This window comes from Clytia hemisphaerica, unplaced genomic scaffold (assembly GCF_902728285.1).
Source record: "Clytia hemisphaerica strain Z4C2 unplaced genomic scaffold, Clytia hemisphaerica genome assembly, whole genome shotgun sequence".
Lineage (NCBI taxonomy): Eukaryota > Metazoa > Cnidaria > Hydrozoa > Leptothecata > Clytiidae > Clytia > Clytia hemisphaerica.
The window spans coordinates 240,669-267,412 of record NW_027103794.1 but is presented as its reverse complement, the minus strand read 5'-3'; the positions used below and the strand labels follow the sequence as shown (position 1 = coordinate 267,412).

Sequence of the window (26,744 nt, the reverse complement as noted above, 5' to 3'; positions counted from 1 at the left end):
TATTCTTTTAAAACTGTTATTTCATCTGTTTCATGAATCCGAAGTCTTAATTTCAAATATTTAAAGAAATAATAAACTTTTTACTGTCTTCAAACTAAGCTTATTAGATATTTACGGATAATAGACGTGCCGCAAGGCATGATTCATGATTCTTTTACAAGCACCATTCATTGTTGTCGATAATGTGATAAGAAAGGGTTCACAATTTCTCAAATTCCTTCACAATAATTATCCAAATGATAGTGAAATGTAGTGTTTACTGACCTCTTACTTTCTTTCTTTCATTTTAGCAATAAAAATACATAAAATGTCAATTTAAAAGAATAATGCAATATCTATTGGTTGGGACAGACGATATGATTTTGGTTTCATTGGATGAAATTGTTAAGGCTTCAATGGAATCTGTCTCTTATGTTGGTTTGTTAGTTATTTTTGATATACTGTCTCATCGGGGATAAAACGTCCGGGGTAAGTAACCCCCTTTTTTACAACACCTGTCCTTAAATACTACCCGAGTATTCATTGCCTCGACCATTAGGCTGGCAGAATTATTTCAATAATTATTATTAATGATTAGCTGCAAATTAGCTGATCTCCAAGCAGATTTTGATTACTCCCTACTGGCATGTATGCACTATAAAGGCCCTCGCTGTGTAAGAAATGCACATTCACCAATATCCTTTGTGACATGTAATGAATTTGAGCTGCTATGAGATTAGAAATTAAAGGTTTTATTTTTACTTAAGTGTTCCCGTTTTTATATCAGGCACATATTTCATATCAGGACAGTGTCTGCCTATTGTTATATTATGCTGGTAAAAGGAAAAAAAAGTTTTTCCTTTCCTCTTTCTGACCAATCTTGCTCCACATCTGTGTCAATCCAATGTTAAAAAGCTTGTGAATTCAAATTGATGATTAAGCAAACGATATTACTCTTATTTAAAAACAAAACCTTTAACTGAAGGATTTGTTTTTGCATAAAATAACATTTTCAAAAATTGATTGGAAAAATTAATTTTTTGAGGCCACTGTCATAAGAGAATGTTTTTTTAGAACTAGAGACACTTTGAGTTTAAAAGCCATTCAGCAAAAAAAAAAATCAGAGTCATAAATAATAAAATATATGTGTTGGCCAAGGTACATCCTACGAACGAAGAAAAGGCTGAACAACAATTTTGAAAAGTCTCCTAAAATCTCCTAAAATCTCCTTAGGAAATTGAATCTTTGAATACTTTCTCCTAAAATCTGCTTAAAAATATTTTACCAAGTTTTCAAAAATTTAATTTATTCTGATTATCAAATTTTCATTGCTAATGATCCTATTCATGGCATACATGATTGTTGACAAAAGCATTTCACTCTGTATGCTTAATAAAGGTCTTTAAGAACATTGGAAGTTATGAAAATTTTGTAGAATTTTCTCCTCAAAAATCCTAAAATTCTTTTAAAAAGTGTGAAAATCTCCTCAAAACTCCTAAATTTTTTCCCCGTAATTTTCAGTTTCTCCTAAAAAAATAGTTGAAAATCACCTAAAATCTACTAAATTCTCCTAAATTTTGATCAAAACAAAATAGTGGCAACCCTGCATTCAGCACAAAAAAAAATCAGAAATCATAAATAATAAAATATATGTATGGGCCAAGGTACATCCTACGAACGAAGAAAAGGCTGAACAACTCCAACGTCAAGAACAAGCACGCGATGAAGCTGACAAATGGTTAAAGTTGAGTAACGCCAGAAGAGAAGCTGCTAGAAACCATCTTCTAACAGGTGAAGGGCCGACACTGCAATCTCCGAATGTACAAAGTATTTCTTCTCGTGAGGACGATGATTCTAGAAATGTTCAATCAACAGAAGCTTCTTATCTGCAGAGATTAAGTGGAGCAAGAAAGAAAACAACCTCTCCTACCCAAGATGGTGAGCGAACACCTTCTGAGTCTTCCCATAAAGTTTATTCGACCGCCTCACAAGAATCACAGCATACCGACTACCGAATTCCTGGTGCACAACCATCCTCACCTGCTCCTCAACTTCCATCATTTACTGGCTCTGAGCAACCTTTGAGCAATCATGAACCATCCTCGACTGTCTCTGCACCATCCTTAACTATTTCTGCATCATCCTCTACTGTTTCTGCGCCATTCTCCATTACCTCATCACAAACTAATCCAAGACCACCTTCATATGAAATTATAACTTCATCCCCAAGAAGTGACACACCTATCAAAAGTATTCCTTCACCTTCAAGCCAGGTGATCTCAACTGCAGAAAGTTCTATCGCAGGAATGTCATCAGTTGCATCGACTAATAATTCGAGCCAATCTAAAAATCGTCAAAAAAGAAAATCGAAGAAGACTTCAAAGACTGACTGGAACGGTACCAATTTTTTCACCATTGATTATTCCTAACTGCCCCGCCCCCGGAATATCATATCAAGAATTTAGGCGATCCTTTAACAAGCGCTGTTTCCAGGCACTGGTCTCTCCATGTGTGTTTAATACCCATGAGAATTTTCTACAATCAGACTCAGCTATGACGCCATATAAGAACGATATAAGAACGCCATTACACTGTGATGAATAGTAGTTCTAAAGGGCTATTTCCACGCTTTTCACCGAAGATGCCAGAAAAGCGTTATTTACGGATTAGATCGAAAACAGGAGCTTAATCGGATAATGGTAGAATGTATAAGTACAGAGGGAACTAGGTCACAGTGATGCCATAGTCTAATTAGATTAAGATTGGGTCTGACAGGAGATTCTTTCAAATTCATTACTTCAGGGGAACCGTATTTTCAAATTTCGAGGTTATTATTATCGTATTTTCCAGATGTGCCGCCAGGTTACGATCAACTTCTGCATCCACCCAACTATTGGGAAGCGCTGGAATTCCAAGGACAATTTGAAGAAGGTGAATCTAACAGTGAACAAGAAGAAGAAGAAGCCAGTGCTTGTGTTAAACCTGATGAAAACTGGGATGTTTGGAGATTGACTGATAATAGATTGGATTCTGACAATGAAAATTAGAGACACTTGGCGACGATTTCAAACATTGAATTTTGAATGTACTTGGATTATTAATTGAAGGAAATACCGTGCTATTTGTTTAATGAAAACTGGGATGTTTTTGGAGATTAGGAGCACTTTTATAACGATTTTATAATATTGAATTTGGAGTTTGAACATTTTGTATGTACCTTATCGTTCATTTCATGTTGACGGAAAGGTAGCAACAAAGACCAGGGAAAACCGGTCCAACATTTCATCCAACATGCCACTTTGATGAAATATTAGACCGGTTTGTGCAAATGTAACATTTTCAAAATAAAGAAAAATTCATAGAAGAAGAAGAAAACGTTCGTGACGTTTGTTCGGCATCAAACATTTGATAAAAAATTTTGTTGCTTATCAGACTAGATTTTCATTCAACGTTTTTAGTTTTCAGTTTCTTTTTTTTCAAATGTTGGTTGAAATGTTGTCACCTTTATCGGGCGCATTATGCTCATGTTTAAACCCAATTTTATAGTAAAGTGTTGGTTTGATGTCACAGCTGCCGATATCTTTCAAGCAGCTCTTCAATATCATTTTTGTCTTCTTCTTGTGCTATGTTCCAAAAAGACACCCTTAAGGGTGTTGAATAACCAGATAAAAATTTATAAAACTTGAGCTAAATAAAAAGCACTAAAAATAAAGAATAATTTTACTTTTAAACTTCTCTTTAACCCTTTGAGTGCCAGGGTCCTTTTTTCTAAGTTTTTTTTAAAAAATCGCTAGTTCAAACTTTAAGGGCTTATATTTCCTGATCTAGAAGGAATTAGAAGCTCGTATATAGCTCGTTGGATAGCTTAGAGTCTATTCTTTCTTTTGGGCGCCTTCGGCGCCGCCCGATTTAGGAAGGGCGTGGTGAGCGGCGGCCAAGGGGGGGGGGTAGGTTAGGGAATTAAAGCAGTCAGGCCCGCTGCGCGGACCTGACTGAACTGATGAAAAGGTGACCAGTGGTAAAATTTCAAATCAATTCACTAGAAGACAGAATAAAGTAAAACAGGGCCAAATTTGGAGGTTCTTGGATCACTCGTTGACCAAAAATAGTCAAAAAACGGTCAGAATCTCAAAAAAGTGAATTTTTGTCAATTTTTTGCATTTTTTTGACTTTTTTGCTTAAAATTTCGCTGGAAAGACTCACTTTTGAATTTTTTTTTGCTTGACCATAAAGGACAATCTAATTCCTACGAGTTCGACCAAAAATAACGATTTCTAACTCAAACTGGGCATTACAGGAGGGCTTCGCCCTCCTATATAGCCCATGTCGTATATATACGACATCGGCACTTAAAGGGTTAATTTGTCTACCATTTTCATTAAGGATGTTTGCAGACTAGTTTTTGTTTACATTTTTGCTACCATTTTGCTAGATCCAAACCATTTCTTGTACATATATTATTTCCAAACCATTTCAAGTACATTTATGATGACATCATCAATATTTTTATATAAATATTGAATCACTTCTCACTCAGTTCATTCACTCATACCTCTCATACCACCTACCCAATAAGTCATTGAAGACATGATGTTGGATCAAGACTTCAAATTTGTTTCAACTTTCAAATATACAAAAAGATCCATCAAATATTAAATTAAAAAGGGATTCTCCAGTTATTTTTTCATATTAATACGCTCATAAAAACATTTACGAAAATCTTTTCCTCTAAAAGTTTCTCATAAGGAGATTATGGAGCACCTTTTGTTTGACAAATAGAGAAAGAAAATCAACAATAGCCATCTTTTTTTCAAACGTATTTTTTATTGGTTTGTGACCTCACGAATTAGATAAAAAAAGAGGGAAACATTTGTGTCCAGTAGAGAAGAAATTATTTTTCGTTTATCAATCTACCTCGTTTTATGGAAAAGTGGAAGGATGACGAGGTGTTGTTAAATTCATAGTCTTCGTTGAGCTTGAAAAATCATTTCGATTAGGGCTGAGATTTGTCAAAAATACATCATCTAAGTTACATTAAATGAAAGCATAAGATGTCTTCGTGTGCTGCAGTTGGTTGTATGAGAAATCAAAAGAAAAACTATGATGTTACTTTCTTTGGTCTGCCCAAAGATAATACTTTAGCAAAAGAATGGGTCAATCGTTTGAAAACAAAAAGAGAAGACCCTCTCCCGAAGAAGGTTATTTTATGTGAAAGTCATTTTAGTGCAGAAATGTTTGACAAGTCAGTGGATCTTCAAAGAAGATTCATGAAAGGTACGTATACATACCTTACCCTTGCTGAAAAGCTTACTTCTTCATCTGTATCATTATCAGCCTTTAATCTACACACTAGAACTACGTATGTTTCAACTGGGAAATTACCCAAATAATCATGGCCGGTGAAAATAGCTAAGCTCAACTTAAAAGCATATGCAAGTGTTTCTTCCTAAGAAAATAATATCTGTCAATCATTTTAGAAAGAGGCATGAAGTTAAAGCAACGAAAACTAATTACCACTGCCGTACCAGACATTTTCCCATTCTCGTCTTCGAAACAAGCGGTAAAGAGACCAAATATTATGACAAAGATCAGGGAACGACAAGTAAGTAGATTATACATATTTCCCAAAAATCAACATTAGAATATCGTTTGATAATTTCGAGGAAACAACGTTACTCTAAGATCTTGTATAATAACTGCAGTGGGTCTAAATAAAAGTGGGGTTTTCCCAGCCGGCACACAAAGTTATGTCAATGTTCATTTAACGTACACAACCTCCATATAACGTTAGATGGACGCTAAAACAACGTTGTGTGCCAACTGGGTTCAGGACTAAAGTAGATCATTTTTAATTTACATTGTTAAAGACTTGTTGAATGAACCTACAGAGTCTCCACAACCTCCAGATTTGCAAGAATCTGCGCCAATACCTCCATCAGGTCAACTTTTGTCACCTTCACTTAGCCCTGTTATTGAATGGCAAGAAACACTCGTGCATAAGAGAAGTACTCAGACCAATTTGAGAACACAAATTGTGAGTAGATTTTGCCAATAAAGATGCATTATAAGGAAATAGACATATCAGAAGTTGATTAATATGATATATTGCTTGATCCTTTTTTCCTTATTTTAGAAAAAGAATCGATCGGCACAATCGCAAACAGATCATGTTCAACCGCCCATCCAGACCAGTGATGTTGGAACTCAAACACGCGAAGAAAACGTTACATCAGAGGAACTAAATACCATATTCAACACAACAGCACTTGAAACGATGGCTGATTTGCTAGGTTTACCTTCCTTGCCATCAATCGTTCGGTGAGTTGAATCAAATCTTTTGTTGAATAGAGAACGAAATCTAAATTTGTGCCTCGGTGAGATTTGGCAGTTTGAATGGATGATTGAAAAATAAGAAATTTACAAAGGAGCTAGATTTTTAAGTGTTAATACCGGGTGTAGAAATAACATTAATCAATAGCATTTAAATCTGAGACAAGTTCCAGAGTGGATCCCAAAACTATTTACCACCACTTCTTCATAGAAAGTTTTATCGGACACACGAAAAGGATGATCAAAACGCGGACCAGAACGAAGAAAAATTTGGGAGCTTCCATCAGGTAATACTTGCATCGTTCAATACACGCTTTTTTTATAAGAATAGTGTACTTTGGCTGAGGATGAGCATTGTTCTTATTTTTCTATTGTTCTAAACAATAATAGTCCTATTGTTCTAATTCTAAAATCTCGCTCTGATATTTTTAATAGAAGTTTTTCTTATAAAAAAAGGCTGTATCTTTTTTCAGATAGCAGATAGTTTTGACTAATTTTGACACTTCTGGATGCTACAAATTGTTCTTCAGATGGCTTTTTTAAAGTCAAATCAAATGTAATACATGGTAAATAAATCTTTCTTTTTCATCAGATAGTAAGTAACAGTCACACCAACGAAAAGAGTTGCAATAAATCTTTCTTTTTCATCAGATACTGTAGTAAGTAACAGTGACACCAACGAAAAAAGTTGCAAGTACAACGAATAATCCATCTTTAATAGTCTGTGTGCGTTTTAAGTTAAGAATAGGTAAGAAGCTTTGTACTGATGAATTGAACTCTTTCTATTCTAGTGAAGAGGACTTTTGGTTGAAGAAGAGAGAAAAGGTTGACCTTAACTTTGATCCAAGTCAAGAGGAGGTTAACGATTCTAAAGATGACGAAGAACCACTCGCCTTTCGTGCCACCAGGAGACCATTCAACTTCACAAAAGACAAAGTTTTGCTCGTCTTCGAAAGTTAATTGAAAAAACTCTTGAAAACTTGTCTCAAATGTGGCGGAGCAACCTGTGATCAAACATCATGTCTCAGAGCAAGTGGGCACACAATATTCGGTTAAAATGGAGTCTCTAAATGGATGTTTAACCGCCTGGGCTTCACAATCCAAGGCATTGTCTACACTGGAAACGACACATACGTTACAAAATTGTCAACAATGTGAAATTATTTGATTCCAACTCTGAATACATCTCGTTTTCAGGATATTTTCATTGTTATATCTTTACATCATCTGAAATTATCTCTAATCTAAAAAAACTATGCGGTTGAATAAAAACTTAAAGGATGACACATGATGTTTATTTGATTAGGTTCCCTTTTCAGGCTATCAGTGCTCGGGTGGAAAAAAGAACAGTATTTCATGCTTTTGTCTGACACTGTGTGTGGCTAAGGCACACTAGCAGTTAGATATGAATACCATGACGCAGAAAATATGGTGACTTTCCTCACCCAATCTCCTAGCTTTTAAAAGTAGGATCCAATGTAATCAACACCTGGAGGAAGCTCCGGGGGATACTAGGTTTGCAAAAAATGCCGCCCGATTTTTTGAAAATAGGAAACTTTAGGGTGTGATATTGTAATTTTTACGGCTCTTAGAAGGACTTTCAAGGTCAAAAAAGGCACCCTTAAGGGTGTCTTTACATCCTGTACCCGTTCTCTCCATTTGTCTAAGTACCCCCCCCTTCCCTTGTGAAACACACGTGTTTTTGAGGCTTCCTAAAGTCGTCGTGTACTTTAAGGGTGTATAAAATGAAAACAATTGACCATTTTTACCTTAAAATGGATAATAATGCAGCGCAAATTTTTCCATGCACTGTCAGGAGCAGCAAGCGGTGGAATTTTTCAAAATATCTATTCTTTTTTTCCAGGAAAGAGAACTTTGGAGTAAAATCTAAGAGAAAGCTATTATCTAAGCATTTCGAAAAATCTAGAAAAGAGTAAGTATCTGTTCCGAAAATGCAGCAGACCTCAGATATCACCGGTCTAAATAATCCAGAAAGTTTTATTGTATGCCATGCAGAGCAGTACCGTTACACTGATTGCGTAACGACTTTGCCACGCATGGCAACGCGAATTTTGCCATGATATGTGTTCACAGATGTTTGTGATTAGGACAGCTTTTGGAAGGATTGTAGAGTTATTTTAAGGAGGTCACCTCAGAGGATAGACTTGTAGATTAGTAGAGTTGTGGATCTGAAATTTATAGGAAATATATAGAAAAAATCGGAGTGTAGAAATTGGTAAAAGAGACAGAGGTAGTAAATTATGGCAGAAGAGTTGTGTAGCAAACCAGAGTGTGGACATTGGAAAGAGAAACATGGGTGATGAGTTGTGGCAGAAGAGTTGTGTAGCAAAACAGAGTGTGGAGATTGGAAAGAGAAACATGGGTGATGTGTTGTGACAGAAGAGTGTGGAGATTGGAAAGAGAAACATGGGTGATGAGTTGTGGCAGAAGAGTTGTGTAGCAAAACAGAGTGTGGAGATTGGAAAGAGAAACATGGGTGATGTGTTGTGGCAGAAGAGTGTGGAGATTGGAAAGAGAAACATGGGTGATGAGTTGTGGTAGAAGAGTTGTGTAGCAAATCAGAGTGTGGAGATTGGAAAGAGAAACATGAGTGATGAGTTGTGGCAGAAGAGTTGTGTAGCAAATTAGAGTGTGGAGATTGGTAAGAGAAACATGGGTGATGAGTTGTGGCAGAAGAGTTGTGTAGCAAACCAGAGTGTGGAGATTGGAAAGAGAAACATGGGTGATGAGTTGTGGCAGAAGAGTTGTGTAGCAAAACAGAGTGTGGAGATTGGTAAGAGAAACATGGGTGATGAGTTGTGGCAGAAGAGTTGTGTAGCAAACCAGAGTGTGGAGATTGGAAAGAGAAACATGGGTGATGAGTTGTGGCAGAAGAGTTGTGTAGCAAAACAGAGTGTGGAGATTGGAAAGAGAAACATGGGTGATGTGTTGTGGCAGAAGAGTGTGGAGATTGGAAAGAGAAACATGGGTGATGAGTTGTGTAGCAAATCAGAGTGTGGAGATTGGAAAGAGAAACATTGGTGATGAGTTGTGGCAGAAGAGTTGTGTAGCAAAACAGAATGTGGAGATTGGAAAGAAAAACATGGGTGATGAGTTGTGGCAGAAGAGTTGTGTAGCAAATCAGAGTGGGGGGCGTACGGGAAAGCGGTTTTGCGCGGTTTGTCGGTTTCGGCCCTTTTTTTTGTCGGTTTATCGGTGAAGAGCTCGAAATATGTCGGTTTATCGGTGAAGGGAAAACATCACGGTGTCGGTGATTGAGCTGTTTTTGTTCGGTTTATCGGTGAAAAAAATCCAAAAATAGCGGTTTTTCGGTGATTATCAGGTTTCTGAGAATCGATTATCCTTGTGCATAAATGATCGAAAATCAATAAGTAAAATTTTCTTTGCTCGCTTCGCTCGCAGAAAACACCAGGAGTGACCTAACTAAATAACATATGTTCAGCAGTAGCCCATTAGTAAAAGCTCTGATGGAAAAAATTGTTTACATCCAGTAGCGTGGTGGCAGGGGGGCAACTTCTCCCTCCCAGTGGAGGCTTTTTGAAGGGGCGCCAAAAGAAGAAAGTTTTCTTTCGTATTTGCTCTTTAGTATGTAACTTTAGCGCCCCTTTCCCTTTAAGGCGCCCTTTTACTAAACTTTTGATCAAATTTAAGCTCTATTTTGAAAAAAATTTTCCCTCGCTTCGCTCGGGTCAAACGACCCAACTTTTTACATTGGATTTTTTAGAACAGGCATAACCAATAATAGTTCCTCAAGGATCGTATTTTGTTCCTTTTCTAGTCGAAAATTTTGTGCTCGCTTCGCTCGCATTTTAGTATCATTATACTCTGATTGACTTTACGCAATTCATCTCGCTAAACAATGTCGCAAATTTTTCTTGCTCGCTTCACTTGCATTTCCTAAATGTTTCTAAAATTACCAAAAGTTCAAGTTAAACATATTTCGGTATACTAATGCGACCAAAAAGGGGGCGCCAGAATATGCCTAGGCGACGCCTTCAGCAAAAATTCTACTTTTGCCTCCCCAGCCTTGACCTACCCACCACTCTACTGTGTATATATGACCAGCAGAAAATAAAATAGTTCAGTCCAGTAATACTTTTAGGGCCTCAAAAGATGCTTTTTTCAAACACGATTTTAGAGATTATGATTTTTGAGTTTAAAATCGTGGACAAGTAACTTGCACAAATCTCGGCACAAATAAGTCCATCTATTTTTTCTCGCTCACTTCGCTCGCATGGAGGGTTGAGAAAATACAAAAGTTTTCTCCATCGAGGGCAACCAACATAATAAATGCAGAAACCCGTATTGAATAGTATTGATTCACTAAGCCGGCTTATTTTCGGAAAAAAGTGTCTAAAAAGGGCGTTTTTAGCCTAAACGAAAGCTAGAAAACTGAAAAATTTTCCGTCGGCGCAAACCATGGTTGCGCCTCCAAAAATTTGAATTCCTGCCAGCATGCATTGGGGATTATGGGTTAGTTTTGCTACAAAAAATTCGGGGATACATGCAGTCTACTTTATTAAGAGCTACAGACCTTTTTTAAAGCAAGACCAAGAGTAAAAAGTCGGTGTCGGCGAAGAGGATAAATTTTGTCGGTTTATCGGTGAAAGAGCTATTTTTGCGCGGTTTATCGGTTTTTGGAAGTCCCGTACGCCCCCCCCCATCAGAGTGTGGAGATTGGAAAGAGATAGAGGTAGTGGCATTTTTAACGAGTTGAGAGGCGTGACAATGCAAGAAAAGAGCTTTTGTCATGGATGGAAATAATATTGACAACTACATGTGTTGGCAACTAGATGAAGGAGGAAAAGACCCTGGCCACATTAGCTAGCAGAACTAGTTTGTAACCCTATAACCCAACCCCCAAACCCAACCAGCAAACCCAACCCCTCATAGGATATTGTTGAAAATGGCTGATGGAGGGCCGCTCTGTCTCTCAGCTGTGTGTTTTAATGCCTGCCTGCTGTAATAACACACACTAGCCGGTACCCGGCGTCGCACGTCGATTAAACTGCAGCTGAACGCACTAAAAGTCCTTTAGATGTTGAAGCTGGCTTAAAACGCTCAAACAGTTTAAACTCTGAAAATATGACACCGATCTCTTTGTTGGTCAGCCTAAGCTGAGCATTCAAATAGGTAAGATTTTCTTCTTCTACTACTTCTTCTTCCATAAGACGGCAAAAAAAAAATCCGATTTCCCGATCTCACTTTGATTTTTAAACTTTCTTCCGATATCGGGTTAACTTTTTGGGTACTTTTAGCGTGCGTTGTTTTTACAGATCATAATGTGGTGTTTCGAGATGGCGGCTCAATAAGTCAGATGTGATAAGTCAGTGTTGTGCCAAAGTATTTCCAGTGTAAATCTGTTGCAAGCTTCTATTTCTGTCATTTATTTTTTTAACTCGGCAAATCAAACACATGATTTTCATCAAGGGGATTTTTTTTCTACATCTTTTGAAGGTTTGAAGCCTTTTGCTCAAGTTTTTGTTTAAATGTTGAATTTTCTGATATATACTTTTTATTGCTGCTTTTTATTAGTTTTTGCAATAAAAACATATTTTTCTTGTTTCCCTCTAGGTGGGATTGATGGTGTTATAATGTTATTGGAATTTGATAAAGTTTACAAAAGTACAGCTACTGTCTAAATTTGATAAAGACTGGATGCAATCGTGCTTTTTTGGACTTGGTTTGGACGTGTTTGTTTGATAAGGCGAATCGCAAAAAATTGTTTGGTTCCCGTCATTTCTACTTTAAAAAGTGGTGGTCATAGACCTTTTCGCCTTTGCGTCCGCCATATTGAATTGTATGCAAAAATTATGGTTGCCGAATTGCCGTGGTGAAATTCCCTTAGAAAGTATGCAAAACATATGCAAAAAGAAAGTATTAAATAAAAACTTACATGCATAATTGGCATTATATTAAAGTGTAATCTTGTAGAAGAAAGATTAAATTTGCTTCTTTTGAAAACTAAAAACAATTATATTCACTCATCTCTTAGAACAAGCACTTCAAAAAACCATAACATTAGACATAAACTCAAACTGAAAAATCACCCACGAAGGTAAAAAACAATCCTTATTCGGCTGACGGCAAATTATTCTCCTGGGAATAGAGCCGCCAAATGATCAAATCAAAACATTGATGAAGTGTGACGTCATAATTACTGCTTTCAGTTTGCGTGTTTTGAAAGTTTGATGTGTGTACTCCGTCTTCGTGAAATTTTTTAATGGCATGAAAACAGAATATGCAATGTCTTTAAGAACAAATTCCTAAAAGGCTTTTGTTGTTCTGTAAATATTTCCTTTTGGATTAAGAAATTCCATCTTTTATTGTTCTAATGATTATAATATTTATTTATAAGATGCTTTGTTGTCTTTTTAATCTTTGTGTAAACTTGCATATGTTTTGCATACTTTCTAAGGGAATTTCACCACGGCAATTCGGCAACCATAATTTTTGCATACAATTCAATATGGCGGACGCAAAGGCGAAAAGGTCTATTCGGTCTGTCGGTCGAAAATATTTTTCTTTTAAGAAGCAGCTGCATCTTGTTGAAAGGGAATCCGTGTGAACTGATCCGAATTAAGAAATTGAGAAACCGTGGATATACTGGTTTTCGGTTTACTCCATTAGCATGCGGCTCGCTACTTCGATTTGAAAACTTGTAAACACAGAGCGTGCAGAGGTCGACAGTGGAAATCCAGCAAAGCAGCCGAAAAGCTTTCCGACTCTCCAACTCTACCTGCTGACCGTAAATCAGGGTCAGTCAGATGACGGGAACCAAATAATGACATCACATCTCCTATTATTGGACTTGCAAAATTATGACAAATGGTCTTTGGAATTTGATCAATTATATTAATATTAATATAAACAGTTCTTGTTGAAATTGATCAAACTATTTTTCACGCAGTTCCGGACGCAGATTGTGTTTTTCTAACCTTTTCTAACCTTGGCGCACGTTTTGACTGAATGATGGAATGGAATAAATGGCGATAACAGTTTATACATATCTCTTATCAGACTCGCAGAAAGCGGACTGCAGAAAGTTATGAAAAACACTCTCATCACAACTTGCACAGCCATAACAAACAGATCCATCTGGTCTTCATTTAACATTGTTTTAAAGTTTAAAAAACACTGCCAGTGCTTGGCACAGAAGAGAGGACTCCCAGTTGAAATTAATTGCTACTCCGCTGCCCTGTTGAATTTATTTATTATGGTCGTGTGTTTATTCCGCCAAGGCGGTAAAGCAATCACCCGAATTCATAGACCAATCAAAAGCGAGTTTAAAGCAAAACGGGGGGAAAATGAGCTTCCTCGCATAGCTATGAATTTTAAGTTTTGCTTTCGATTATCATTTGCGACCAGCAAACTCTTCAAGATGGTTGTGTGCATGTTGTGTAACTTGACGGTACTAAACTACAAAAAAATTTTACGCAGACTGGATGCAAATTGTGTTTTTCAAGATTTTGTCATTTTGCCAAATTAGGCCCAAAAATAGGGTTTTTGTAGAAAATCTGTTCATGACAATGAGATTCTCCGGAATTTTTTATGCAAATTGTGTTTTTCTGGAGTTTGCGCTTTGTGACTTAAAGTTTGTAGCTTGTTGGTTTAAAGTGTTATTGGAGTTTTATCAAGTAAAACAAAAAGCACAGTTTCTATGTATATTTGATGGATATCTTTATTTTGGTACTGACGTTTTGGCAATTTTCTTATTTTTTTCTAGTATAAATAACACTTTGGTCAGATAATGGATATTGTCTCTGATTGTCTACATCCAACAGAAAAAATGTATCATAACTGACTGGAATGAAATTAACAAAAAGTTTAATTACACTATGTTTCTCTTTTATTTTATAGTAATGAACTATAGCTTAATTGTTTGATGTCATAGAAACAGTGCTACAATGCTAAAGAGAAGTATACTTTGAGCTTCTCGTGGGGGGGGGGGGGGTGGAGGAGCTCTCAGGCTTGTTTTAAATAATTTTAAATCAAGTTATCAAATGTTTCACAATTTGTACATTATTCAACATTTTTAGTCTACTCTGTTTCAGTACATCTCTTACATCTGTTAACCCACTTATTAAAGCTATCTAGCTAAGCTCTATGGCTGACCTTCCAGCCTCGGCTGGTTTATTTGGTTTTGTACTAGAAATATTTTTTATTTTGATCTCTGGAGGGAAAATACATCCTCCCCGGCGGGGAATCGAACCCCGGTCTCCCGCGTGACAGGCGGGGATACTTACCACTATACTACCGAGGATGTCAACAAGATAGAGTAGTTGAGTCTATAAACCGCTGATAATATCATATCTTAACATTTCACTGTTGATTGTCAAAACAACGTGACGTGAAAACGATTAAATTTCATTGTTTTTATAAGAAAATACGAAATCTTTTAGGTTTTTTTGAATTAGGTCGACTGTGGCTTATTATAAGGGGGTCTACTGATGTTCCGGGGGAGTATATTCCTAACCCCAGGATGATTACCTCTACCCTCGGGTATTCGTTACCGACTATGAGTCGTAGATGGGTCAAAATACCTTCATTATTTTTTATACAGAAACCTTTTGGTTTTTATTGTATTTTTTTAATCAACATGAAATTCTGCGTCGATTGGTGTGCAATTCGAGTTGGCTGAGATTGAAATTTCATTTAAAACGCTCCCTATGATCGACTAATTTTTCGATTTCTGTATTGTTTTGTTTTACAGTATTTCATCTATTTCAAAGTTTTATGACACGAACACTCGACGAAAGAATTTTGACGAATTAAAAAATATTTGATGATATATTTTTGATTTAGAAATTATCAGCCATTCCAAAAATATCTGCAATCTGATTGGTTAAAAAGAGTACAATATATCTTGTTTTTTACGTGTACAAAATATAAATTGACGAAAAGACGTTGTTGCATTGTAGCGGTAGCAGCAATCTAACGTCACTTTTCTATAAAAGTGCCCTGCGGTTTTTTCCAACACAAAAAGTGCATTTTTTGGGCAACCGGTAAACCAGTTATCGGACAGTACAATATGAGAAATAATTTACGAGTTCCGAGATTTTTCCGTATGATATTTTCCGAGCCTTTAGGCGAAGAAAATATACGGAAAATCCGGAACGAGTGAAATATCTCCATATTGTACTCGCAACTGTCATATTTGACGAAAGCTTTTCGAATTAAAAAATATTTGACGAATTAAAAATATTTGATGAAAGATTTTTGATTTGGAAAAGATTTGATGAAAAATTTTCGATTTGAAAAATATTTGACGAAAACTTTTCGATTAAAAAAATATTTGACGAATTAAGAAATATTTTATGAAATATTTTTGATTTGGAAGAGATTTAATGAAAGGTTTTCGATTTGAAAAATATTTGACGAAAGCTTTTCCATTCAAAAAATATTTGACGGATTGAAAAATATTTGATGAAATATTTTTGATTTGGAAAAGATTTGATGAAAACTTTCCGATTTAAAAAATACTTGACGAATTAGAAAATATTTGATGGAAGATTTTTGATTTGAAAGAAATTCGACGAAAGATTTTCGATTTGAAAGAAATTCGACGAAAGATTTTCGATTTGAAAAATATTCAATGTAAGATTTTCGATTTGAAAAATATTCAATGTAAGATTTTCGATTTGAAAAATATTTGACGAATGATTTTTGATTTAAGAAATATTTGATGAAAGGTTTTAAATTGAAAAAGTATTTGATGCAAAGGTTTAGATTTAGAAAATTTTCGATTTAAAATTTTTCGATTTGACAAAAGGTTTTCGACTGAAAAACATTAGAAGAAATTAGTTTTCCAATTTCAGAAACAATTTTCATTTGAAAATCAATGAATAAATCATTTATGGCTTAAAAAAAAATATTCAACATAAAGATATTTTTACATAATGAAAAAAAAATGAAATATGTACCATTTAATATAGTTTTATGCATATAAAATGTACAATTACAAATTCTTTTGTTCGTTTACAGCCTCAAAGTTTAGACTTGAGTTTGAGTTTCTTTGTTTTTTTTCGCTGTGATTTGAAATTAAAATCCGTATGAACCAGATTTCCAGATTTTGCAAAACTCCCTCCTTAAGACGGTGCGTTTTGATTGAGCAAACCATTTTGAGTTTGAGGTTTTTTTGCAGCACACTGTTCCAAACATGAGACCAAAATCACACGGTTGGCCAGTACAAGCTACAAGGTGTTTTGTGTGGTAGATTATTCATGAATTATATCTTTGCTGCATCCTCATAATTTGGTGGTGGGTGTGCGGAGAATGTTACTTCTCTGGTTTTTGGTTCTTGAGAAATGAAAAATGAAAAATTGAAGATTGAACCAAAAATTTACTTGTCTTCAAATTGAACCTGATATTCTTAGAAAAAAGCGGGACAGATGAATATTGACTAATTCCTTACTTATGCCATCTTTTTATGTACTTTTTCGATTTTTTATTTAAATGACGAGGACAGGGATGAAACGATGTTTTGTCTGTAAACAAGTTTCAAGGACCTTCTCAGAAAAAGGAGAAGGCACTTCGTTCGTGGACCCTACATATTATCTGAGAGTAGCCTTTTACTCTTGTCTTGCCCATCTTAAAGGGTCCAAAATAACAATTAAAGGATTACAAATACTATAAACTACAGGCTATTGAATCTAATAGAATTTCAAGCTCAAGCCTCACCTCCGATCTCAGGGTTGATATCATCCACAATAAGGCCTGGAGATGAGGTTGGAATAGCCTAGCAATGGCTTACCTGCATTGCAACCAACATTGTCGAGCCTGGTTGTTTGGAAATTTGTTACTATGGGTATTCCTTCATCAACGCTTTCTGTGTTATCTCTTGGTGAGGTCGGAGGATTGTCTTGAGTGAAAGAGATGTGTTTGACAAGGGGTGACGGTGTCCCAGGGCTGAGAGGGGGTAACTGACTGATAGGGTAAGGCAAAAGTATAGTTGGTGCTGGACTCTGACATGACGATGACTGATATAGGTACGGTGGCTGGTGTTGGAAAGTTGGTGGGAATACAGGTCCTAAAGGTGGAGGTACTCCTTCAGCCGATGTAGATGTCTGGTTACTCCCATGGCTTATGTTACTTCCAGCTGATGTCGGGTCTGTAGGTGGTTCTGCAATAGGGACGTAGATGTACTGAGCATAAGCAGGGAATGAAGACACGGGCCGCCCATTCACTTGGGGTGGATAGGCTTCTGGTGGCGGGAAATGGTAGGATACTGGTCTCTGCTGAGTTGGATGTACATCCAAATGTCTTGTCAATAAAGGATTGGTCTCTAGCTTTAAAGACTCTTTTGATCCATTCTTTGTCTTGGATTGGTTTCTATCTTTCTTCTGATAGACCACTACAGACGGAGGGTGTTGTCGCTCTCTCTTATCACACGAAGAGCAAACCCCTGTCAGCATAAGAAGTAAAACGGCGACACCAAGACATATTCCCCCGTTTTTGATTTTGCTATGTTTTGATTCGATATCTGATGGATTCTTGATATACTGACATTCTCCTATAATGGAAAAGTGCAAAAGAGTATCTTTAAGTTTAACTCGAACAATAGAGGATGAGTTGAAATCATTACGATACATTACCATTTCTAACTCTCTCGAACCCGTTACAATTTGTTCAGTATAAAAATCCTTCTTTCTCAGTGAAGTATGTAAAGAGCTTTACCGTCTCAAAGTTTTGTATAATTCACCAGAATTTCAAGAATATGTGTTAGTTTGTTGTGTAAAATCGATTTTTTGTCTCAGGCGAAAAACCTTGCTCTGACCGCTGAATTTGTTTCCACCCCGGGAAAAATATTAGTCGACTCTCCGGACACTAAACACAACACCAGAACAGTGGAAATTTCTCTCAAAACATAGGGGGTACTGGCTATTTCGTTTTAAAAAAGCAGAATCGCCTTCATTCTTATTGCAATCTTACTCAAGAAATAAATTTAACGGGAACTAATTTTCGCCATCGAAAAAAAAAATTCGAAAAATCGCATTTCGCGGGAATTAATTTTCGTGGTTTTGCCCTATTGACATATTTTTTAAGAGGGCTTTAGTATCTCCCGATTCTAAAGGAATTTCTCCATTTTTTTTTAGATTTAAATAAAAATCACTCACCTAAACTCGGAAGACAGTCAGGGTTTGTTTTTACTGTATTTATATCCGCCATTAGTCCAATACCAAGTAAAGGGGCGCCGATTCCAACTAAAATAAAGGCCGTGATAGCACATATGGAACTCAAAAGTTTGGTTACAGACCAACCACCTCTCATTGTTACCAATAAAAACCTATTTCAGATTACGTAAAATAAACAATAACTTTTGGTAAGGCTGATTTTACAACTCAAATTTGTTTATCGAATACTTTTCTCGGACACACTTTCTATATCCTTTATAAGTTTTCAGGTCCCAACGCTTCCCTAATTAAAAAAAAAAAGAAATTGGACACAAAAAGTTTATCGCGGTTTGGTTAAAAGTTGAAAATTGATTGGCCATTCCGTAGAGAATATCAGTCCTATGGTGTTTCTTTTGTTTTTAAATACTGTTAGAATGGTCATTTTTTTTCTTTCTTAAAAATATTTCTAAAAAATTGTTCTCAAAAAGTGAAAGTTTCCTGAAGTGATAAAATTTATAATCATATACAAAACATTGTTATTGTCACTGTTGTATTTTCGATCAGTAGTTATTACACGTTTTTTTTTATAAGAACAAACTATATAAGAACATAAGGCTTCAAGGCCTAAAAATTTAAGAACATTCTAAGAAAATTCTAAGGCTTTGGAGACTTAAAAACATATGCATTTTCTTAAGAAATAACATCAAAATTGCTCAAAAAAAGCTGAAAATAAGAACATTTTTAGAACATTTTTAGGCTTCAAATCCAAGAAACTAAGAACATCCGAAGGCTTCGAAAATTTTTGACGTTCTTATAAAAAAAAACGTGTATCCGTCAAACTAAAACATCCTTTTCTACTTCAAATTCATTGAAGTTCATCTATTTTAAATGGCTTATTCTAACGATAACTTACCTTTCCTCTACTCTAGAACTTATTGGCAAAACTTTATTTACATTGCAATTATTATTATTCTTTACAAAATTTTTTTCATGGGCCCATCCATATAGTACGTACGCAGTGAAGGGGGCGAGGGGGATTTAGCGAAAGCGTACGTCTATTGTTTAAATGACGTCATTTCTATTGTTCTCTGCGTACAAGGGGGGAGGGGGTGTCAAATATTTGGAAAAGTTTTGCGTACGTACTATATGGACGGCCCCCATGAGATCTTCTAAGGAATGAGTAATTTGAAATGAGGCTGCATGGGTGGTACACGTTTTTCCATGATAAGAACATCCAAAATTGCTTTAGCCTTTGGATGTTCTTAACCTTTTGAATTTTGAACCTTAAAATGTTCTTAACTTGTTCTTAATATTTTGACCATCGAAGCCTTTATGATCTTACATAGTTGTTCTTAAATAAAAAACGTGATATTCCAAAATTGGAAAGTTCCAACCCCAGTCTCACTTCTCTGATTGGTATCTTTTGACGGTCTTTGCTAACCCCTGTCTCGTAGCCCCGGGTCTGTGGGTCTTAGCTATTTAATGTAAAGTAAATGACAAAGGTAGAACCATAAACATGTTAGAAAGGGTTTCTTAAAAATATTGATATTTAACGATACTTGACTTTTATAACCATTCGCCTATAGCTCTTTCAGTTTGTGCACTTAAAAAGGTTGCTTCAAATTCGCGATAACCTTCTTGTTTACACCTTAAAGTGAACGAAACCAAATCTGTACAACTTAAAACCAATCCAAAGATCAAGAAAATTGTGCCAGCGACCACACCTGAAATTCTTTTTATTTCGTCATCTTTATTAGTCGTGTTATGTTTTTCTCCAATCGTAAATAAAGCTGCTCCAAGAGCTATACAAATCAAACCAAAACCAAATATGCAGCCAGTCATTCTTGCCATTTTCACGCAAAACACAATATTGTCCTTTTCTGGTAGTGTTTTTTATCTTTTTCTCAAATTTTAGTATCCAAACCGTTCTTTCCAGTATTTTTCCAATGGGATAGGCTATCGATTTTACAGGAAGCTTTAGCCGTTGTCTTTTGGTTGGGTCTCTGCTTTACACTTTTTAACTGAAAATGTTTCTTTCGCCAAATATACAACAAAATTAGATTTTTGCCAAATGTTCTGGGAAGTTTCACTTCTGTCAAGAAAGTCTCCTCTTTTGTCAAAACCGTTCGTCACTATTATCATCTATATGCATTATGTTATTGAAAACTGTTTCCAAACCTCTGTTCTGCCTATGACAATAAAAATACGATAAAATTATCTGTCTTGGATTAGATTTTATCATGCATTTTTTGAATGTTTTCATAATACCTTTTTTGAGGCGTTTTTTGGTTTTTTAATTTATAGAAACGACCAAGAGTACGATAGTAAGAAATTATCTTTCAATGCCTTGTACAATAGAGTCTCCATCATAACTCGAACCTTTATAATTCGAATGTCTCCTGGTCCTCAAACTCTATAACACGAATTTTCCAAATCTTCTTTCCCCGTCAGTTGTAGAGACTCCCTGTAATTCGCATAATTTGCTGTGCACATTCATTTTATAAGAACATCCAAAACTTTTCGAAGCCTACGGATGTTCTTAACTTTTTGAGTTTTAAGCATAAAAATTTTCTTTTAAATAGAACCCTATAGCAATAGCGTAGACAAGGGGGGGTGCATTTGAGTAGGAGAGGAGATTTTTATGCCACAGTATAAATTATCTATACAAATGTGGTATCCTACACAAATTTTGCATTCATTCAGTTTATAATTCGTTTTATTATCTGTTTGTAGGTGACAAGAATTAAAAGATGATAAAAATAACAAAATAAATTGATATAGGATTGATATAGTTTCATTGATTAGGAAACTGTCCATTCTCCACTCACTATGCAGAAGATCAACACTCCCGCATCGAATAGCATTGCACCTTGTGATCAGCAAAACGCCAAGAGTGAAGCAAGCTTGTTGAAGTTAAGGAAACATGCTCTCGTATCCGTCAAAAGTAAAGGTTTGATGGTTTTTATTCATGAATGACGAATGTGGCCACAAAACAAACATCGCATTGAGAGAATGATTTAGTACCCATCAATAGTAATATTTCCAGTGCTGGCACAAAACGATAAAAAAGCGTTCGAGACACCCCCTTCTCACAGACTCGATATGAGTTTTACAGCCAATAGCAGGCACGACGCAACGGGTACGGCAGGTACGGCGGCCGCCGTACCAGATTTTCACAAAAATACCTGAAGTTTCCTCTTCGTCGGTCAAATCGCTATAAAATCGCTTAAATTTCCTCATTCGCCGTACCAGATATAAAAAGCTTCCGTCGTGCCTGGCCAATAGGGGTAAAAATAACGGAATAAAACTCGATGGAGTGAGGATTTGTTCATTTTATTTCCCTCACATTGGACGGAAGATATCTTCCGGGTCAGTGAAACTCGCAAACTCGTTAGAAATCTATGATAATTTTAGGTTTTTCTAATAATGTAGGAGTTGACATTAAATGCGAAGTATATCTAGAAAGGGCATTTAATGTAATCCAATGTAAATAACGTCTCCCTCAGCTTATTAATTTTCGAAAAGTTTACTGACACTCCCCCCCCCACCGTTTATTTTTTTTGAAAATATTTTCAGCTATCAACATCCTAAATTGCTCTATAATCACCTTACAGTACACGAAAAAGTAATGATGTATATTTTATTCGGACAATAAACTTAAAATAGGTGAAACTAATGAATTCAAATAAAAATTCTTGAGATTATCATGTGGCTCTTACTCAAAGGTTAGAGTAAGTCCACTCAAGAATTTTTATTGAAATTCATTAGTTTCACCCATTTTAAGTTATTTTTTTTTTGCCTTTTACAGCTTCAACAACTCCAGCAAGTAGTGGTAGTGTAACAACTGGTGGCTCCTCAAGTGCACACAAATCGTACTCCTCCAGTATACGAAAAAGTAGTAGTGAACGTTCGCAACCCGTACCTAAGAAAACAAAACGCAAATTATCGAAATCGAAAATGAAAACACGTCAGCGGCACACGGGAAACGGTGACAAAGAAAGTGATATGATTTCCAAACTTGTTCTTAATGCTCCACCCAATCGATTGCCAGATCAGACGCCTGTAAAAGATTCTTACGCCTCGAAGACGCCCTTAGATTTCGAAGATTCGGGTCTTCGCTGGGATAGCCCGTGTGATAATATGCTTGATGAGATAAGACGCATTGAGGCTTATAAAACAAACCGTCGATTACGTTATATGAATGCGAATAACATGAAAATAGCAGAACTTACAATTCAAGAGAAAAAACTTTGATGATTTTCTCTCGATATTTTATCATAACTAATAATTTTATAGTTTTTATCTATTGTTAATAGGGTATACTTTTGATATGTGTAAAGATGTTTATAGTTTCAGAATATTTATACTTCTGAGGTTAAAAATTTGGTTTGAACGCCAGGTGATATTTCAAATAAATTTTGAGATCAAGATCAAGATTTTCTGCGATCGAAACTAAAAACAAAATCCAAATTATTCGGAGGGAGTAGTCATTGACTTCCAAGCCCCGAAGGGCTAGACACGAGACTCCTGGATAGGAAATGAAGCCTCTTATTTTCCATCATAAACACGTGACCCGCATGGTTTTCACACAAACACTAGATTGAAAGTAAAACATATCGCCCAATTTCGAAGAATACACAGCGTAAAAACGAAAGTAAGGAAAGTGCTAGAATTAATCCGTCTTTCTAAATGCGGCACAAATCTTAAGGCTTCACTTTTTCTTGCTTGAGGATTGAAGATTCATTCATCTCTAGCGCCTTTGGGGCTTTATACTCAATGGGAGTAGTGTTCTGATACTTTCAATGAGCCCTCGTTTTATTTAAAAGGAAAAAATCATTTCTTTTAACATCATCAATTTTTTTACTGCCAATAATGGACATTTTTTGAATCCGATAATTCCAATTAAAGACCGCCTTGTTTAACCCTTTAACACGTTTGATGCTGAGCCTTTTTCAGAAATAGTAATTTCGATCTCTTAGAATTTTTTCAAAAGTTTGTCTTTCAGAGGCTCCTGTGGTAGGGATGGCGAAGAATTCTTAAAATGAGTTTTATCATCTTTAAGAGGGTGATAAGAGAAGAAGAATGAGGGGTCGTTATAATTAACATTTGTTAATTCATTCCTCCTCGTCTTGTGGTAAGTTGAAATTTTAGGTCTGGTTTAGATTGGTTTGCTTTTTACTCTTGTCTCCCGAATAGACGTACTATCCAACCCCTCCGCTCTTATTAAGACCCCCCCCCCGCTAATTAAATTTGTGTATACAGTGTAGATAAACCTTAAATTTGTTAAAATTTTCCTTTTTGTTAGTAGTATTGGTTCTTATTTTACGTGTTCCTTTGTTAAAGTTTCTTTTTTGTTGTTGAAATTGATATCAGTTAAAAAAATCCGTCTTCAAATTACCCCCTCTTATTCCACCCCCCCCCCCTTATTAGAATTTAGAAAATTTTCCTACCCCACTGCTTATTCGGACCCCCCGTCTAATCGGGAGACAAGAGTATGATTTTTTATAAACGTGTGTCAGTCAGTGTAAAGTGAAAATTGAAAAGTAGCGCTACATTTGATCGATGTATATTAAAATATATTAAAAAGTGATCGTGCGTACCCTGAGTATCAGAGGTTGAGTTTTCAAAGAATATAATCAACCTCTGAGGACCAATAATAGAAATTTTATCGTGTATGTGTCAATCTAATCACTATAGAAAGAATAAAAGATGAAGAGCAAATATTACCTTATTAATGTCTAGCAGACTGTATTAGTTTGCAGTTTACTATTTACAAATTCCCCAGAAACCTCCAAATGTAATTGTAATGAGTTTTTTTCGAAAGAAATCTTTTACATGATTCCCAAATGTATACCAGTAATTACTAAACTATTAGTTTTGATAATGTTACTTTAATGGAATGAAAATAATAGGCAGATCTTTATGATATGTTATGATTCTCTATCACTGACTCTTTTTGAAAAGCATTGATGACATTCTTAAGTTGTGTTTTCAACGACGGGAATAGAAATATCAACTTTGAACCTCACCCAAGATCTTGGATGTTCGTCATGGTTACTTTTCTCTGCGTTGATCGCGCGCTGAATAGAATCTCGATTGGTCGGCACAGGTTAATATATGATTTTTGCCTGTGCTTTTCACGGTAGACCATACGTGCTCATTTTGACCCTTACAGTGCACTCTGGGAAGCTTGGGAAAAGGACCCTTAAGGGCCGCACGTACGGTAGATCATTTACTTTGAGTGCCCCTCCCAGGTACAATACATATTGGGTTGAGTATTTTACCTTCCCAACGTACACACATGTATAATAAACCATAATAACACACGTACAAAGTTTTATTTAAGTATTTCCTTCTTTAATGACGCAAATTTGACAAATTTTCATAAGTTTATCATAATAATTTTATAAATATCAATATTTTTGTTATAAGACTTTGACAAGGATGAGATTAAGAGGTGCTAAAGGTGCTATTATAGGACTTACCCCGGGGGGGGGGTACTAGGGCAAGATGGGTTACGGGGATACTCCGCTGGTCAGGGTACCTTTTTTAACCTCCACGAGTCCCAGGTAGGGTCGCAAAAACACCAAAACAGAAAAATCAGTCCCTCGTAGGGTGCCTTTTTTTGGAAAATTTGGGGAAAAAGTAGAAAATTTGAGAAAATTTTGGAATTTCAGTCCCATTCAGGGTCACTTTTTTCGCAAATTTCGAGTCCCACGTAGGGTCCATTTTTCGAACCTCAGCGGAGCACCCCCGTCGGTTGACAAGGGTAGTACCCCCCCCGGGGGACTTACCAGGTGTACCACAAATAAGTTACTCTCTTTGATTTGATATTGCAGGCAGTAGTAGAAATATTTTCAAAGATTGTTTCAAAATTATTCAGAGGAAAGCCGCACTTAAAATTTGGTGTATTATTTTTTAATTTTACTTCATTTGTTCAAAAGTTATGTTCAAAAACCTAAAATGTCAATTTTGAAAAATGTCAAAAAAGGCTAAAAACAAGGGTATCAATTTATGAGAGAAACGACTTCTTTTTTACAGTACAAAGTCTTGCTCATTGTAACACTCTTTATGTTTTCTTTTTTTCACTTCTGGTTATCCCTTGGACATAAACAAGATGCCGAATGCTTCAAACCCCACAAAATTTTCAACATCTTCCCAAGAGTTTCCAAAAGTTTTTCTGTGTGTGCAACATCGTTGAGAAAAGTGGAGAAGGTGAAAGTTTTGAGAAAAATGCTTCGTTTGAACTGTTGCAGCTCATCTTTTTTCAGAGATGATGGAATGTGTTTACAGGGGTGCATAATCTTGTAAATAAGTGCCTTTTACATAATGGAAATACATTTCCTGATGCATAAAATCGTTTTGTGCCTCTATTTATTACAATCAATTTAATGCTCTCGTTTTTCACCTTTTTCTGTCAATTTTCTGGTAATTTGGGTTGTTTGGGGGAGGGGGTCAACTGTTGCTTGTCCGGGGGTTAAAGCCCGTTGTCCGGGGAGCCAAAAGTCACTTTGTCCTGGGGGGTAAATCACTGAAAATTGTTATATCCTCCACCCCCATACTCAAATCTTTTCTGGAAAAGTCTTTTAGTTGGATATTCTGAATCTGTTCTTTTCATCGTTTATCATAAACGGACTCTTTCTGTTTTTTCGTTATTTTTTTATTTGACTTTCCTTAACCCTTTAAGTGCCACGGTCATTTTTTTCTAAGTTTTTTAAAGAAAATCGATAGTTCAAACTTTAAGGGCTTATATCTCTAGATCTAGAAGAAGTTAGAAGCTACTCTATAGCCTGTTGGATAGCTTAGAGTCTCTTTTTTGTAGAGGACTTCGGCGCCGCCTGACTTAGGAAGGGCGCGGGGTGGGAGGTGGCTAAGAGGGGGGGTAGGTAAGGGAAATTAAAGCATTCAGGCCCGCTGCGCGGACTTGACTGAATGAATAATAGAAAGGTGCCTAGTGGTTAAACTTCAAAGTAATTCGCTTGAGGACAGATTTGGAGGCTCTTTAATCACTCGTTAACCAAAAATGGTCAAAAAACGGTCAAAATCTTAAAAAAGTGGATTTTTGTCAAATTTTTGCATTTTTTTTTACTTTTTAGCTTAAAATCTCGCTGAAAAGACTCACTTTTTGATTTTTTTTTTACTTGGCCATGAAGCAAATTTGATTCCTACGAGTTAGACCAAAAATGACGATTTGTAACTCAAACTGGGCATTACAGGAGGGCTTCGCCATCCTTCATAGCCCATGTCTGATATATACGACATTGGCACTTAAAGGGTTAAGCAAAGTAAGCTTCATTGCAA

General features: G+C 36.0%; 4 protein-coding genes and 1 non-coding gene across 6 annotated transcripts; 3 read left to right on the top strand and 2 right to left on the bottom strand.

The window, feature by feature from the left end:
• Positions 1-326: 326 nt before the first annotated feature.
• On the top strand, positions 327-3,189 carry LOC136806313 (uncharacterized). The gene is made up of 3 exons (XM_067062867.1): positions 327-413; positions 1,575-2,376; positions 2,830-3,189. The coding sequence occupies exons 1-3, from the start codon at positions 327-329 to the stop codon at positions 3,024-3,026; spliced, it is 1,086 nt and encodes a 361-aa protein (XP_066918968.1). The 3' UTR covers positions 3,027-3,189.
• Positions 3,190-4,957: 1,768 nt separating this feature from the next.
• On the top strand, positions 4,958-6,689 carry LOC136806312 (THAP domain-containing protein 2-like). The gene is made up of 4 exons (XM_067062866.1): positions 4,958-5,253; positions 5,457-5,581; positions 6,113-6,297; positions 6,521-6,689. Exons 1-4 carry the CDS (start codon positions 5,031-5,033, stop codon positions 6,687-6,689), a joined length of 702 nt encoding a protein of 233 aa, XP_066918967.1. The 5' UTR covers positions 4,958-5,030.
• A 7,832-nt stretch (positions 6,690-14,521) lies between these two features.
• On the bottom strand, positions 14,522-14,593 carry Trnad-guc (transfer RNA aspartic acid (anticodon GUC)). The gene has a single exon. It is a non-coding gene; the product is annotated as a tRNA-Asp (tRNA).
• Positions 14,594-16,469: 1,876 nt separating this feature from the next.
• LOC136806278 (mediator of RNA polymerase II transcription subunit 1.1-like) lies at positions 16,470-18,791 on the bottom strand. Its single transcript, XM_067062836.1, has 3 exons — positions 18,447-18,791; positions 17,084-17,842; positions 16,470-16,629 (listed from the first exon to the last, which is right to left on the bottom strand). The coding sequence occupies exons 1-3, from the start codon at positions 18,598-18,600 to the stop codon at positions 16,559-16,561; spliced, it is 984 nt and encodes a 327-aa protein (XP_066918937.1). The 5' UTR covers positions 18,601-18,791; the 3' UTR covers positions 16,470-16,558.
• Positions 18,792-21,180: 2,389 nt separating this feature from the next.
• On the top strand, positions 21,181-22,803 carry LOC136806306 (uncharacterized). Of its 2 annotated transcripts, none has more exons than XM_067062860.1 (2): positions 21,181-21,387; positions 22,252-22,803. In XM_067062860.1, exons 1-2 carry the CDS (start codon positions 21,273-21,275, stop codon positions 22,695-22,697), a joined length of 561 nt encoding a protein of 186 aa, XP_066918961.1. In that variant the 5' UTR covers positions 21,181-21,272; the 3' UTR covers positions 22,698-22,803. The 2 variants fall into 2 exon arrangements, with proteins under 2 accessions (XP_066918961.1, XP_066918960.1); XM_067062859.1 differs by having other exon boundaries at positions 21,181-21,393.
• The last annotated feature ends 3,941 nt before the right edge of the window (positions 22,804-26,744 follow it).